Source organism: Protopterus annectens, chromosome 6.part0 (genome assembly GCF_019279795.1).
Source record: "Protopterus annectens isolate FY-2018-M chromosome 6.part0, PAN1.0, whole genome shotgun sequence".
NCBI lineage: Eukaryota > Metazoa > Chordata > Ceratodontiformes > Protopteridae > Protopterus > Protopterus annectens.
Window position 1 is genome coordinate 301,986,128 of NC_056737.1, and position 16,955 is coordinate 302,003,082.

Sequence of the window (16,955 nt, forward strand, 5' to 3'; positions counted from 1 at the left end):
TTCAAATCTGGTGTAGCTAAAGTTTCTGAAGAAGTTTCTCATTTAGAGAGACGAAAACGTGTCTTGTCTTAATAAACTTGTTAAACATTAATACACGTACTTTTGGTACAATTTATTGTGCGTTTTGGCTACGTTACTGGCTGCCTGCCTTCTCCCAACTTCTTCGTGTTTTACGTAACTAAATTCTTGTTATAGATTGTTTCTTATTGTAGGCCAATTGTATATATTGTAAATAGTTTATTATAAACCTTTTTCAATGGATTTGTAAAATCAATATTATTTATTGGAAAACAATAAAATTATTTGAAAGAGCGAATTTGAATATCTCAAATTCGTGCTTATGCATTTCCAGTACATTGCGTGTAGTGTTATGGTGCCTGAAATTGCAGGTGAATGTGTGTTTGTTTGTATGTTGTATGTGTGGGTAAGGGTAGGGAGGTGCAAGTATGAGTGTGAGTGTTGGATTTGGTGTTTGTGCATGTGTGATGTGTATTTGTGTGCGAATGAATGGAGAATGCCGTGGTGTGAGTTTTTTTTTTTTTTTACGTTATGTGCGATCTCAGAGTTGGTATATATAAGTAGGGGGGTGTGGGGGTGCATCCCCCCACATGGGGGGGTGCAGGGGGGCTTGCCCCCCTGCTTATATGTAGTATAGGGTTGTTTGGATTGTGTGCTGTAGGTGGAGTGGCGTGTGTGTTATGTGGTGTATGTATGTTCGTGATTGTGGGATCGGTATTGTGAATGGTTCGGCTTCATGGTCTCGGAATGCTGAATTTCGGTATTTCAGCATTTTGAGATTATGAAGTGAAACCCTATGTGTGTATATATGTATATATATATATATATATATATATATATATATATATATATATATTATATATATTTAAACATTTTTTGTAAATATAATATTTTATTTTGATAGCCCCATTTTGGCCAAGCAGCTATGATTCTACTTCCTTTTAAACTGCATGCCCCCATTTCTAAGGATCCCGTTAATGGAGAATCTTCTATTTCATTAGCAGGCCTGCACTCATCTATGTATTTTCTTCATCTGAGTATATAGTGGCTAACATTTAATTTGTTAGTACTTTGCTTTTTTCAAATGTTAAAGTACTGAAGCTAGGAAGTCTGCCACTTTAAAGATGTTTTATTCTTCTTCTAAAAATATGTACTTTTAATCACAAAAGAAGATTGTCTCCATTGCGTGCCAATGTACCCTGGTCCTAGACTCTCTGTTTCACTCAGTTTGGGCTTTAACTCTTCCATGTTGTACTCTTGTATTTTATCACCGTTGGGAGTCTACCCTAGGTTTCCTTCAGGCTACTTCTAAAGGGAGTAGTGCATTTTAAACCTCACAAGAAGTTAGTGCTGCCATCTTTTAATTTTGTTTTACATAAACTGACAGAACCTTTGCCTAAGCTGGTATTTATTTTACCTTGAAGTTATTAGTCTGCACAATAACCCTGTTGTTCAATTACTTAAGCAAAGGATGTGTCTGTGTCACAAATTGTACTGTGTGTGCAAAACTTTACATGTTGTTTTGTAAGAACAGATTGGCTTTGTCTCTTAATCCATTCTTTGTAATGCTTAGGGTGTATTATGTCTTGGCATTGCTTTGAATCAGATCTATGGAAGACCCACCTTTGATGGGTTCTAAGGTTGGGGTCTTGTTTGCCAGTCACAATTCAGCACCATTTTTCAAATGTTCTCGAATTCAGGGATAAGCAGGCCATCTTTTTCCCACTGGTGATCAACTTTGTCTATGCTCCCCTTAGCCTGATTAAGGATAATGATCATTTGATCCCATATCAGATGTACTTAGAACCAAGACATGCTTGTTTTAGGACTTTCCCTTGACCTAACTGGACTAATGTGCCTGGTGGAAGAGGAGATGCAGTGTAAGTCACGCCAAGGCTTATGACTTGTGAGTGAGATTTCAGGAACTTCTCCAAGTATTGGAGGCCACCTCACAGCTGTAGGCCTTCACTTTAGGAAGTCTTGGATTGATGACAGTGCCAGGCTTGGTAAATGCTTTCCTTCCTTTCGTGCATCACCTCTAGCAACTACACACAGGTCCTTTTCTGTCCAGACCACAAATGCATCCAATTACATCCTTTTATGAGCAAAGAGGCAGCACCAAATCTAATGTCTGGGGGTATTCAGTAAAAAGACTTGTCTGAGAGGGAAGATGCCTTGCAGTTCCCTGGCTTTCTTTTGGTCCTATTGGGATAATGATTGTCACTTCTTGCAACAGTGCCAAGATGCCCTAACTCCATCCCCCTTTATAGAGGTTATATTTAAAGTTTTGAATATTCTGCATCCCCCACACACTGAGTGGAGTGTGATATTGTCTAGCATATAAATCCAAAGTGCTCAGACAGGAAGCAAAATGCTAAACTGCTGAGGCAAGCTTTGCTAGAATAGCAAACATTTCTGTCTTGATATAGCAAAACAGTAGTATTAGGAATAAATGTGCATTTTACTACCATATCTATCTACAGTGTTTTTCATGACAAGTTGTTTGGCCATGAGCTAACCTCCCTTCCACATGGTCCAGGAGGATTATTCATCCCAGGTTCGACTTCAGCATGGCTGATTTGGTCAGTTTCTTTTGTTTGGGTTGCGAGCGAGTTGTATTCTCCCCTTTCTATTGTCCTGTTGCCCCCTAACCATTACCCTGTTATCCATCACTGGTTCTACCAGCCACTTCCTAACCCTTGGGATTTCCTTCAGTAGGATTGTTGGGTCTGGCATGGATCTTAAGGGCATCCTGAGGGTCAAGCCATCAGCTTCTGCTGGGGGGGGGGGTTCATTTTTGACTTACTGCATTTACTCCCCTCTCCTTCACAGTTCCCGTTGTAGTATCCAAGGGGCAGGGGTGCAATGGGGTCTTGGGTCTTTTGTGTCTGCATCCCCTCCCCTATGGCTTAGTCATGTCCTCACCCTTCCCCCTTTGGACAACCGCTAGTGGATGCTGGGGAAATCAGAAGCTCCAAAAATGCCATGAACGTAAGGTTAGAGATGACTTCAGCTGTGTCCTGTTCCTTCAGCCATTTGGGCATTAGACCCTTTATTGACTTGGGCATTTTTGTGATATGATGCAGCACTGTGTGGGTCTTTATAGAACAGGATAGTGGAAGAAGCTCTCGACTTTAGCCCCACTGTGAAAACTGCTCCAGAGGTTTGGCAGTTGAGGACTTAGTCAGTTGGTTGCTCCCTCTTCTGCCAGTTTTTCCCTTCCTGTTCTCTGTAAGGATTGTGCTGTTGAATGAAGACAAGCTCAGGCCCAGTCATTTTTTGTGGGTAATGGGGGGCTGGTTCTCCTGCTTCGGTAAAAAAAAGCATCTTTTCCTTCCCTTACTTTGAACAATGTGGACTGTATACCTGCTGCTCTTGAGCACCCAATTCTGCCTGTGAGGCCTTTCTTCCCCATTTCTGCCTGTGAGGCCTTTCTTCCCCATTCCTACTTCAACATGCAATCATGGGTTTTAGGGTTCTAGTCAACCATCTGGTCAGACATAGTCCTTTTCTTTCCAGTTTCTGGTAGTAGGTAGAAGGAGATGTGTGGTGCAGTCTTCAAAGAGGGCCCCCATGAAGAGTTTGGATGGAGTGAACTGGGTGCTCATTTCCTGGCACTCAGATTAGTAGAGTGGTTACAACAGCCCTTTGAAGGTAGGATATTCAGGTTCTGTGCATGACAAGGCATTTGCCATTTGTCTTTGGAATACTCTCTTGCTCTGTATTTAGTAGCTGCCTGTAGAACTTCTGTGCCCCAGGCAGCCTTAGTTACTGTAGCCCCTTGGGCCTGTGGTACTCCCTTTTTAGGCTGTTTCTCATCCACAACTATTGAGTTGTGCTTTCTGTTGTAGGTTTTTCTTCACTAGTCCATCTTCCAGCTGGTTCTGCTGATGTTCTGTGGCACTGCCCTCCCTGGGGGTGACATGCTGCAACTTTCTAAGTCCTACCCAACCACTGGAGCCAACGAGAAATGTCATCAATATTAGATATTACAAACACATTCATAATTTAGCAGTTGATCTGCAGTGAGGGCCACCCTTTACCAGACAAAACTCATCCCCGTCTCCCTCCCAGTCTCTCGAGACAACCCTGGTGGCTAGATTTTGCTTGTTGGTGACAAGGGGGTGAATTGACTTGTATGAGGGGTGGGGAATGCTTATAGTCAACGTGTTATATCAATGAATGCAATGTCATGGAACTGCATCTGCCCCCCTAATCATGGAAACCTAACAGAAAAATGATGTTGCTCTATGCAGAGGATACCCTGAATCTTAGGACCTGTTAAGGGGTGTCCCCTTCCAGTGTCAGATAGTATGCTAAGAGTACATCTGTCATATCATGTTACATTCCTTTTACCCTCATCTTCAGAACTTAAAGGAACTGTTTTGCATCTTGTGGATCCTAAAAGGCTGCTTTGTACATAGATTTCCAGGACATAAAATATTAGGAAATTAGAGCAATTTTCCTTCATCATAATTTTTAGATATTTCTTTTGGCAAGCAGATTGCTTTTGGTTGGTTATTTAATTGTACTGTTTTTTTTTTTTTTTTTTTTTTTGGCTAAGACCCAGTAAAATCTGTAGCACTTTTTAGGTGGATCATCATAGCAGAGGATGTCTGCATGGTTGACTCAGCCCAACTCCAGAACTGAAGCAGCCAAAAGTTTTCACCTCAGTTGGTGATGTCTTTAGGGATGGAGTGGGTAATAACTTTATGAATTAATGTAGAGCATTGCTGAGTGTCATTTTCTTAATCATATTATGTACTTAACAAGAGTTAATTATCCTTGGCTTCAAGTACTAACTGTAATTCATTTTTGCTTTAATTTCCCTTATGGCAGATAACATCATTTTTTATATATTTTTTTTTTTTGCTAGAGCCTTTAATGTCAGTAAACTTGATTTATTATAGGCCTTAATTACATTTTCTTTAAGATCTTAATAATGGTGGAAGGATGATTTATTTTTATGTTACCCAATAAATTTGATTTTCTGTGTTTTTACATAGAATGTCTCATAATTAAGAACTTCATGTTTGCTTGCTGTTCAGTTTGTAATTTCATCCCTTTTTTACCTTCCTAGGCTTTAAAGGTATTTGATGAAGTTGGTGACCTGTTGCAGCTGAAGTATTCAAGACATCAGTTGGTTCCACTTTTGGACCGTCCCTTTGATGAAACAACATATGAAGAAACAGAAGACTGAAAGCCATGTAATACTTAGTCCTGAAGACTACTTAAAACGTGCAGAGTCCATCAATATTCGATATGAAGTCAAGCACCATGTTTTGGATTTGGGGAGGGGGGGGGACTATCTGTGTATATAATATATATTTATTTTACCAGATACTGCTTTATACATTCTTATTCTAAAGTCGTCTTATGTCTTTTCTAATTTCTGTTGCAAAATATTTATGTGGATTTTCTGCCACAGAATATCTTATGTTATAGCAAGATAATGATTCTGCATTTCTTGCAGATGATGTCTTGCACTTTGAAGCTGTAAGGGAGATTTTCTGATAGGAAGATTCTTTTGTTTTGTCTTTGTCTTTAAAATCCTGAAAGGGAGTGCAGCATCCCTGATAGAGGGCAAACACCATGGGGCTACCCTTTTTATTGCTAGGCTTACAAAGGACATGTGCACACTGGCTTAGCTTCATGGCCTAGGCTCTGTATTAATCCCAGGAAGCCTTTAACCTAGCATAACACTGTGAAAACCAGCTGCATTTAATCGGTCCATTCCATCTTTTTGTATCAACAGCATTATATTCAGTCGTACATTTCTGTCTGGAGTAGTAAATTATTCATGACAACATCATTGTCATTTTGCAAGTATATGTTTTTGCTGTCCATTGACAGTGCTATTTAGTCTGAAAAGTCTAATTTCTGTCATAAAGAGTAGCCAAGGTAACTTTAGGAACTGCTGTTCAACACATGCATTTGCTGTAACAAAAAGTGGTTTGAAATGCTGAAAAAATGGTCAATCATGCTTTAGATGTATAAGGATGTGTAGGGTTAGTGCATCTGTATAATGAAGGCATGATATTATTTGATACCGTTTCTTACAGCAGATTTATGTTACTAACTTTTGAGTTGGAATTTTAATAACAGGATTCAGTAGTCAGATTGAATGCACAATGAAACTGGGTAGGGCATTTTTTTTAGTGTCTTAATTTTGGGCATTGATTTTTGTAGTACTAATTTCTCTCCTTTTGTCCCACTCTCATCCATCATGGTCAAGTTTGCAGTTTTGGATGGAAGAGTAGAAGTTCATCAGTAAACAGTTTTTTAACAGTTGTATATTTTTTCAGTTTCCCTGATTTGAACATTCACTTCATCTTAAAAAGAAAATGGTTTCTAAATATAATTTATGCATTTATTTTTGACAGACCATAAAGCTGATTCCTTAATGTGATTTGCGTTTCCTTAATTTCCTTAAGAAAATTGCATCCCCTTGTTTAGAATTCCCCTCTATTTAAGGTGTTCCGTTGTGTAGCAGTTGTCCTGGAAGAGTTCCGTATCATTTTTTTTTCTAATTGTAGCTTCTGAGAATTCTATGGGTTATGCTATATTATCCAGTTTGTGCACTGTATTAATTGCTTAGGCCCGGCAACATTCGTGCTTTGCAAGCCTTTTGTAGAGCTGTTTGTTTTACTCCTGTTTCTCAGTAGATTCAGAATCTTGGTTGTTTCAATGTCTTTTTAATGTACTTTTAACTTTGTTGCGCCTCTCATTTGCTGTGCCACTCTTTTCCTAAGGCTTTTGCAAATCAAGATTCAAAGCTCATTTATATGCGCATTTTAAGGATCATTTTGGGGACTGTGCTAATATCTGACCTTAGCTTATTCTTTTCCTGCAGCATTTTGTTGTTGCCCTTACTGGTGTGTTTGCACCTACTAAATTTGCTAGTGAGATGCCATCCCATCTACTACCCTTCTAGTAAAGGTTTATACTCTGATTGCATGATGTTTTCTGTTGTCATGCATGCTTGATTGCTGGGAACATAGTGGCACCCCATTTATGGTAAACAGGTTTCATGTAATGATTAGTTTCCTTGACTGATTCAACTGATATTAACCTTATTTTTAAGGCTGGAAAATTTTGTTAATATTTAGTTGTGGGATGTTCCTTCAGGGCTTGTAATCATTTTTTGGTTGAATTAATTGTTCTCTGAGCAGGCTGGCATGGCACAAGTCATAGGTGTGTCCTAATATATTTTTTCTAAACTCTGATGATTCATATAGTGCTGGGATAGTCTACTTGCCAGAAGTTTCGTAATTTTCTGAAGGGAAAAAAAAAAAAATATATATATATATATATATATATATATATATATATATATATATATACACACATATATAAATATATATGAAGTCAAACTACATAAAAAAATAGATTACAGCAGCATTTAAATATAAGAACATCAGAGGGGTACAGTTTAGCATGATTTATTTGCATGTGTGCTTTTTGTTGCATAACTAGACATGTAGACATATGAACTCGTTCAACCGTGAGAAATATCTGTAGCTCAAAAAAAATGCATCTAAAGCTCTATAGTAGAGTTTTCAGAATTTGTCTCTAATTTTATAGCTTGACTTTTGCATTTTAAATGCCCCTGTCTCTTTATGTGCACACTTTTTATATGGTTGTAGCGACAGCTGTCCACTCAGCTGTTGCCTGTTGCCCCTTGCTTTGCTACTTGCATGAGCCCAATGAAATATTTTTTCCGTTAAGACTCGGAGTAAGTAAGAAGGTAGCAGTCATTAAGTAGAAGAAATTCACAGTTAGTGCCAAGCATTTTTATTACTGATCGGGATTTTTCTTCCGGATTTCACCTGCCCCAGTTCCTTTAAAATACCTCAGAGACAGACTAAATCTATGGGACAGACTCGCAGAAAGTGCTGTGCATTTATGACTTTTGGCCTGTCCCTTTGTCAGTTTTTGGCACCCTACATCACTGTTTGGGATAATCGTCATTGGGGGGGACAGTTGTCTTATCACACCATCCTGTATATTGGTTGGGGGGGCCCTGTCAGAGAAGGTTATTATACCACAAAGAGTACCCCCGCCGGTTCACCTTTGGTACCCTACATCACTCTTTCGGAAAATCTTTCTTTCTGATGTTGGCAGTTGACTTATGACCCATTTTGTATATTGATTGGACCCTGTCCAAGGAGGTTTTCATTATTGCAGTGGAGAAGGATTGTTTTTGATCATCGTATCTGCCTGAACTCTGAGCCCAGGTGTGTAATGCACATGCTTGTTTTTTACTGTCTCAGCGCATTTATGATTGGTTTATGCAGAGTATATTGTTCTTTAAGTACAGTCAGGCCCTATCTGAATGTTTTTTGTTCTTGATACTACTCTTTGGTTTTCAGCATTGTTTTCATGTGGTGAAATATTCTGCATCTTTCTCATAATCCCTTCTCCCCTTGGTAGAACAGGCATCACTTACTTTTCTTCTGTATGCAAACCTAGAGCCAGGTTATTTGCATTGTAATTAGGACTGAAACCTCTGTCTTCTAACCCACTGAGAATTGTTGATCCTTGTATCATAAGTGTTTGCTTTTTTATATCTTCTTCTGTGGTCCCCCTTTCCCTATTTGGATCAGTAAACCTGCTATTTTATTCCATTGTACTATTGGCCAGTTCCTCTGTAATACGGAGGGTTGAGAGCCAGGCACCAGAAGACTATTGTCCTGATGGGTTGGATGGATTTTGTATCTTAACCATCCTCCTTTTTTGCAGGCAGAGAGGAGGATTTTATTCTCCCTCCTTTTCTTCAGCCAGACAGTGTGCTTGCTTCAATAGCAGGGCCTACGATACTGGCACTGGGTGCATAATTCCATATTCTCAGCCCAGTTGGAGTGCTCTACTTTTCTTGGTAAGACTGGCTTGCTGTTTTGGCAGACTCCAGATGAGCCTGCCTTGATTCCCAGCAGGCTTTTACAATAGCAGAACCTTGTCTCAGCCATTACCGTGGGGTGTTTAAGTCAGCCTGTGCTGCTCACTCCCAAATCTCCCTGTCCACTTCCTTCAGCAATTGGGATCACTATGCAAACCCAGATCCCTTCGGCATACTCGGAGCTTTATCCCTCTGCAACATGGATTCAGTCTTTTTTCTCTTTGTGCACCCAAATAATTGGTCAGCTGCTGTGGTGTCCTGTCTGTCCATTCTGAAGTAGAATATGCCCATTTTCCATTGTGACTAACCAGTAACACCTGTGTTTGAATCCTAGTCACTATTGACGAGACTGCTGTTGCTACTGCAACCTGATTCTGTATACACATAAAAATGCACAGGCTCACAGCTGTTGGTCAGAAATTTGTAGTTTTGAACCACTTATTTTGTGTCTTGTTTGTTTTCCTGCTTTGCAGAGTACTACAGGCAGAATGCGTGCAAGTCTTCTTTTAGTTAGCATTCCAAAGACGTTAAAGTGCTATTCCAAGATAATGCTGCTTCCCTAAGAAGGGTAGGTTTCTCTTTTGGAATTTGTTGAGATTCATAAGCAGTGCTTTTGCAGTGGTAATGTTATTGTTGATTAAGGCAGTAGTGACTGCATAGTGCCATGTTGTCCAGTGAGCATGGACCAGGAATCCACTTCAAACTTTTATTCCCATGTCTGCCCTTAACAACCTTGTTCTTTTCTGCCCATCTAATAAAACAGATCCATATGGACTGTAGTCCCAGTAAGAGCAAACCTACAATACTGTATCCACAGTGCTAAATCATATTAAAGAGTAGCTTGTATCCCTCTACCACATTTGCTGGCCTTTAGTCTGCAGACGGATAATAAATTGTATGCACTTCTGATTTCATCTGGTCAGTTTAATGTTTTCTGCTTTTTATTGTAATGGAGCTGTCAGCAAAATAAGTGCATGCAACAACTTTAAGAAAAAATATTGAGACACTGTATGTTTATTTACAAACTATTTTCTTTGTTGTGATGTGCTCCTGGTAATTCTATTGGGCATAGTCAGTGTACTTAATTTTGTAATTTGCTAAGACAAGCAGTTCACTATTGGCAGTGAAGATAGTGCTACTGATATATGGGTTTAGTTTAAGTATCTATCGTGTTACAATTAGATGTCATTCCCACAGAGGTGCATTTCATCAGAAGGTGCACATGCATTGAGAGCTGTCACTTTTATTAGGGGGGGCTGTGCCCTGTGCAGTAATGTATGCACATACTCTCTGTAAATAAACTTTGAGACTGGTCATCTTTAGGTTGATGAAAAGTTAATACCTTGTATTGTTCTCAGTAAAGGTGCTGTCATTACTAAAATGACCCATGTAAGTGTTTGTAGTTTGTCCATCTAAGTTAACCATGATTGATAATTTTTGCTTTCTATTCACTCCTTAAACTCCAGAGGCCATATTTTGAGTTAGTCAGTTTGTAGCAACATGTAAACTTAGTTATTCTTCAGAATTTCTCACTTGTGCACAGTCATTTGCAAACTGCATGGCTTTTATTGTAGAAGTTAAGTTTGCATTTGCAGTGTACATCCTCACTTAGTTTTTAACATATGTCTATTTAAATCACACACAAGTAGTATGCCAGTCATTTTTTAAGAAAAAGTTAAAAATATTGATTTGTTTTGTATTTATTATGTAAACAGCAAAAAATGTTTGTTTTTGAAAAAATCTGAAATCTCTGTGCCCCGTTGTTATATGCTTTTTCAGTTGGCAATTTACTGTGAACCACAAAAGGGTTTCATCAGTGCCCATTTTGGTTGTGGATTGTGAGAGAAAGCAATTTTTTGTTGAACCTGTGGGATCTGGAAGCTGCCTGTTTTAAGAATCACTTGCTGCAGCTGTGGTAAAATTGCCCATTTACATTTGTTAGAGCCTTTAAAAATACTGAAATGTATGACATTTGCCACTCATTCTCATTGAGAAGGTGCTGAGGTTTCCTGTATGTTAATCTGTGAATTTGTATTATGTATGTGGACAGACCTATGTAAGAACAAGGCCACTATTTTTCTTGCCTCTTAACCTGTCTTTGATGGTGTCATGGAAAAAACTGTGAATGAAAAGATGAGTTTCTCTGCATCATCAGCATCTTTTTTATATCGTGTGGCTGTGGTTTTACATTGTAGGCATACTGGTTCATATTTTGCAGCAGTTTGGTTCATTAAGAGAATGAGGCAGTAGTGATGGATCCCACAGATGAGTGTGTACAAAGTCAGAGATGTTGCAGTCATTTTATAGAACTTCAGTACGTTCCTTAAGCATTTGCATTATGCATTTTGTAATGGTGGTTCTGTACAGTGAAATGGAAAACTCTGAAAAAAATTAAATTTTCCAGTGGAAAATCAGCAACTGTTGGCATACATTTTACTTATGTCAATGACAACATTTACACAACATCTTCACATTCTTTTGTCTCAGTGTAGCAACAGAAATGACACTTTAAGACAAATATTCATTAAAATCCAGCAAAGTTGGACATGGTAGTCCTAAATAATGTTTCTCAGCAGCTTTAATGTATTCTGTATGCTTGTATGAAGGATTTGTGTGGATGAAAATAAATTTATATAGTAAGGTTATGTACAAATCTCACATGCTTTTTGTTTGTGTAACCTTTTAAACAAGTACAGTTTTTATATTTTTTCCGTGACATCAGAATGTTTTGTTGAAAATATATATTGACAAGCAACAAACATTATAATCTAACAAAGAATTGTGCAAGAGGTTAGGACAAACTTTCTTCCCCAGAGTACAATGTGTTAGGACTCTAGACTGGTCTAAGGGGAAGTATATGGGCTACTCAGTGTACATTCATCTACAGTATTTGAAACAGTGGAGACACTGAAATAAAGGATGGCTACCACATGTGTGGCAGAACCACAGGCAGTCACATGCATATCAAGCTTGTGGGGGGGGGGGGGACAAGTGTTCTGCTTATGTGTTGTGTCCATTATAATCAAGGAATTTTCTCATTACTGAGTGACGTGTTTGTGACTGTATGTGTCTATGTGCATGAGTGAGTACGCATGTGTTGCTCTTTGGCCCTCCTTTGTATGTGGCCACTATGCTGTCCTGTCAAAGGAGCATCAGGAAGAGTTGGTGTGGACGTTAAACCAGAAATAAGGGATGGCTAAGTAGAAGAGGAGACGATAACCTTGTGAATTTGCAGAATGTAAAGTTAAGAAACGGTGTACAAAATAATAGCTGGTAAAAAACATTTTGGCTTTCCTAGTAGGTAATGTGGAGTAGCATGCTAGCTAGAATCACACCTTTCCTGCATCATGCTAGACAAGCCTTTTGTTTGCCACCACTGATGTTCTTCGTGTTTCACTGTTGCAGTCATCACATTTGGATTATCTGCCTGCAGGTAGCCCTCAGCCGGCCTGAATACCAGAGTCTTCAAATTTCTGCGTCGGATGCTGTCACTTCTTCCTTGACGTCAGGTTGTCAGGGGTATAAAACATGCAGCCGACGCCATTACATCAGTCTTTCTTGCCGTGCGGTGCCTGAAGCAGAAGCAGTTTGCAAGTGCCGGTCGGCCGACTCCTGAAATTTTCGTTTTCGAGTTTCAGACCCGAAGTCTTCAAAAAAGATAAGTACCCTGTTGGGGATCCTTTTTCTTGCACTAACCGATGTCAGTAAAAGTTAACAATTGTCTTACCTGTGGAAAGCAAATACCTCATAGAGATTTTCATTCTTACTGCATCCAACCGGGAAAAGCCGAAAGACACAACAACAACTGCATCCCCTGTTTAGGCCCAGACCACGACGTCCCTCATTGTCGGTTTTGTGCCTTGTTCAGCACCCAAACTATTTGTCGTTGGGCTATTTTTGCAGCCAGTTACTTTTGTACTCTATCTGTGTACTCCAAAATGGCTTTGTTAAGCCATCCGACTACCGATCTTCCAAAAAAAACGTAAGGATAAATTCAGAGACAGACCGCATAGTTCAGAAACTGCCAACGATGCTTCCGTTAAGCTAGTCACCAGTCCACTGGTACTCAAGCGCTTTCGCAACCCCTGATATCCACTACTTCAGATTCGCAGGCCTCTACTGAGACCCATTCAGAGTTCGGTATGCCACGAGATGCTTCTTCGACTATGGAACCTGTGGATGTCTCTACCTTGGATGGGTCCGGAGCCGCTGTGCAGGTACCGGCTTCTGAGAGTGTATTTAGGCCTACAGACATTCATATTAAACCAACGCCATAGTTTTCATCCAGGCCAAAAACTCACACTGCGTCTAGAAAACAGGCGACCAAACCGCAGGCTCAGGCCCATATGCCTCAAAAACAAATGCTTAGAATGGCCGAAGACCTTATTACCTTAGTTAGGGGAAGCCAGCCTTCTCCCTTCAAGGAAACCTAGAACTGGTCTTCTTTCTGCTTCTTCTGATCAGAAATCTGATATTTCTGCTCCTTCTGATTACCAGGGTTTGCCCTTATCTACTTATGAGGATTCTGATCCAGAGGATTCCATTCCCTCTGCTTCCCCTCCAGAAGATTTTTCTTTCGGTGAAACCTTACATACTCTTAGGGAGCATTTCTGCTGGGAAAGCCAGGATTACTCTGAGTCCAAAAAGAGACTTAGGGAATTCTTACTCCTAACTCAACACAGGCCTTTAGCTAGACCTCCTGTTCTGGACATTGTAGATGATACTTTCTTGGAATCTAGCCTTACCCCAGACACTTTACCTCCAGCTCCCAGAAAACCTGACAGGTTCTACAGAGTACCTGACTCTCACAGGTTCCTCTTCAAGGATCCTTCTGTGGATCCAGAGACTATTTCCCAAGGACCAAAAGGCATTAAGGCTACTGCTGCCAAAAATCCTACCCCTTCTGATAGAGATTGTAGAGCCTTGGACAAATGGGGTAAGAAGGTATACAGTTCTGCTACTTTGGTCATTAGGGCTTTAAATTGCCTGTTTCATATGTTAAAGTATCAGCAGCATATTATGGGACTACTTAGACAGAAAATTATGTTGATTCCTGACTGTGCTGAACACAAAGAATTGCAAGATTTAATGCATTCTGCAGAACAAGTTGGTAAATATACTTTGCAATGTGGTTTTGATGCTTTAGAAGCATCTTGCAGGGCTACTGTCACTGGGTCTGTGCTTAGAAGGCATGCTTGGCTTAAGGAACAAAACTTGCCAGATCATGTTAAAGCTAAATTACTGGATGCTCCCTTAAACCAAGACCGTCTTTTTGGCAACAAAGCAGAAGAAGTTCTCAAAAGGATGGAGGAAAAAGCTAAATCTATGCAAACTGTTAAAGATTTCCTACAAGTACAGCCTCCCAGATTCAGTAGGCATTGGCCTTCAAAGAACTGGTCCTTTCCAGTGCCTTCCAGGCCTTCTCAGTCCAAACCCAGGAGCAGCAGACCACTTAGGCTACACAGATCTAAGCAGTGGGGGGCTCCCACTTCCAAAGCAGAGAGTAGTAAGCCACCCCCCTACGGAAAAATGGCACAATGACTTAACCTTAAACCTTCCAAGCCCTGCTCAACTACCTGCTCCCTTAGGAGGAAAGCTCGCCCTGCATGCAAAAAACTGGGAACTCATTGACCAGGACAAATGGGATTTGAACATAGTATGTTAAGTGGTCTATCTCGCCTTCGTTCTTGCTGGTTGGGATTGGAGCCGATCCTCGGCTCCAACTCAGCCATCTTCTATAGCTCAAGAGCTGTTTACTGGCTCGAGGCTACCCCTTATCCCATGATGCGTAGCGCTAGCTACCCAGATCTCATTTGCCACTTCAGCTGCGAGGTGTCATTTTTCTGGCTCGGGCTTGTATAAAGTTTCTTTATAGAACTTTTTTTACTAGAAATAGTCTTTTTCCTAGGGGATTTTGTTAGTTTTTAGTCTTATATTTGTTGTGTTAGCTAAGTGTGTATTTGTAGCTTCCTTCCTGTCCCTTTAGAACTCGTTTAATTTAGAGAGTTCTTCCCCTCCCCCCTCTCCTTATTCCTGTCAGGTTTAAGTTAGAGGCTTTCCTTCTTTCTTCTTATAGGCTAGCCGTTTGAGTTTGAGGCTTTCCTAAAAAAAAAAAAAACTTTGGCTTAGTCTGTAGTGTACTGTGTTTTTTTCTCTTTAGACTGTATTTGATTAGTAGCTATTGTTATATTTTTTGTTACAGGATGTCCAAAGAATCCAAGGTGTCTGAGTTCAAGAAGTGTGACTCATGCTGTCAGAAAATGTCACTGACAGATGGGCACACTTCTTGCGTCTATTGTTTAGGCGCTGTGCACCTGCAGGACTCTTGTTCTATCTGCCATGTATTTAGTCCAAGAGTTCTGCAGGAGCGTAAGAATAAGCTTATTCTTAGGGGCCTTTTAAAGCCCCAGGATTCACCGGCCAAGACTCAGCCTGTGAAATTCCCTAAATCTACCAAATCGTTGGCTCCAAGTTTGGAGCCATCTTTGGTTCAGTCTCTACCTGCTACTTCGGTTCCGGCTGGAACCGATAAGACTATCTCCCCGTCAGCTCCATCAGAAACTGCGGAGCCACAAGAGGCTGAGGTCCCCTTCTCTGGAATCGATACATTCGGCTCCTCGTTCTCCCCTGCTGCAAAGCGAGCACAGTCACAGATCTTTTCATTCCTCTTGATCCTCTAGGCTCTCGGATCACGCCGTGAAGAGAGTGGTCAGTAGGTTGCTAAAGTCGCAGGCACTTGCAAAGATGCTGTCCAGCCCTCCTCAACAGGTGTCGGCTCTGTCCACTTCTATTGATGTTCCTCCTCCAACTCCATTGAGCTCGGAGCCGGAGTTCGTTGGGGTTCGAGTAGTGGAACCGTTGGCTCTGATAACTTTATCTCCTTCGGTTCCGTCGTCAGCTCCGATTCCCTCGATGGTGCCGTCCATCGAGGGATCTGGGCACCGGGGCTCCCTTGTCGGCTCCGAGGGGGCGAGTGGCATCGGACCCTTGTCCGACCCCGTTCTCCCTCTCGGAGCTTCGGCGCAGGTGAGCTCGGCTCCTACATCAGCCTTGGAGCCGTCTCCCATGGTGCTGAGAAGGATTCCGATTTCCTCAGAACCGGAGCCTTCTCTGCATCGTGGCAGGGACGCCTTCGATGTCATGAGGAGTGTGCTGGCCACTGAGTGAGCTCCACTATTGGCCCCACCAGCTTCGTCCCCTGTAGTGCATGTGCCAGCCTCTGCTCCTCCTCCAGACCCCAAGCATGGGGAACCAGCGCTCCACGGCACCCCATTGGGCATTTCCTCTTCTTCCGAGGCCTCCCCTGAACATTCAGAGGAGCCCCCTCATAAGAAGAATTGCAAGAGGAAGCACATTGACTCCCCTGAGTCTGTCACTTCGGATACAGACTTGATTCGGAAGGGTCCCCGAGATCCCCCTCTGAAGATGTTTCTTTTTCGGACATCCTCGAAATGCTTAAGCAGAGGGGAACTGGAATCCCCTAGCCCCTACCGAGGATGAGTCTGTATTCCTGGATGCGTTTGGTTCCTGACCTTCCACCTCCTGGATTTCTCCGCCTTTCGATCCATTTATGTCCGTGGTGGCTCGAAAGGCTTGGTCAGCCCCGGATACAGTGGAACCAACTCCGAGGAGATCTGGCAAGTTCATCACAGCACCCCATGATAAGCAGTTCCTTACCAAAGGTGTTCCTGTTGATGCCATGGTGGTAGCAGCAGCCACCAAAAAAGAGTTAGCGAAAACCTCTTCGTCTGTTCATCCTCCTAACAAGGAGTCTAGGACCATGGACAGATACGGGAAGCAAATGTTTGCTTCAGCGACCTTTTCTATGAGTTCACTGAACTACTTATGCCATTTTACCCGGCTTCAGAGGGATCTCCTTAAAGAGCTCGGAGATACCCTTCAAGATCCATTAGCTGAAGGGGCTCAAGCTAAAGTGGCTTCCCAGCTGGCGACCCTTAATTCTGTAGTCAACTCCTCCATGAGGCTGATTTCTTATGCAGCCGATGGTGCGAGCAGAGCTGCAGGTACGGGCGTGGCC

At 41.3% G+C, this 16,955-nt stretch overlaps 1 protein-coding gene across 1 annotated transcript in view; it reads left to right on the plus strand.

The window, feature by feature from the left end:
* Positions 1-11,562, plus strand: part of LOC122804274 (serine palmitoyltransferase 2-like) — a 410,002-nt gene extending 398,440 nt beyond the window's left edge. Inside the window, exon 4 of the mRNA XM_044074052.1 lies at positions 5,099-11,562. Within this exon, the coding sequence (XP_043929987.1) occupies positions 5,099-5,218 (120 nt within the window). The 3' untranslated portion in view covers positions 5,219-11,562. The remainder of the gene's footprint in view (positions 1-5,098) is intronic.
* Positions 11,563-16,955: the final 5,393 nt, after the last annotated feature.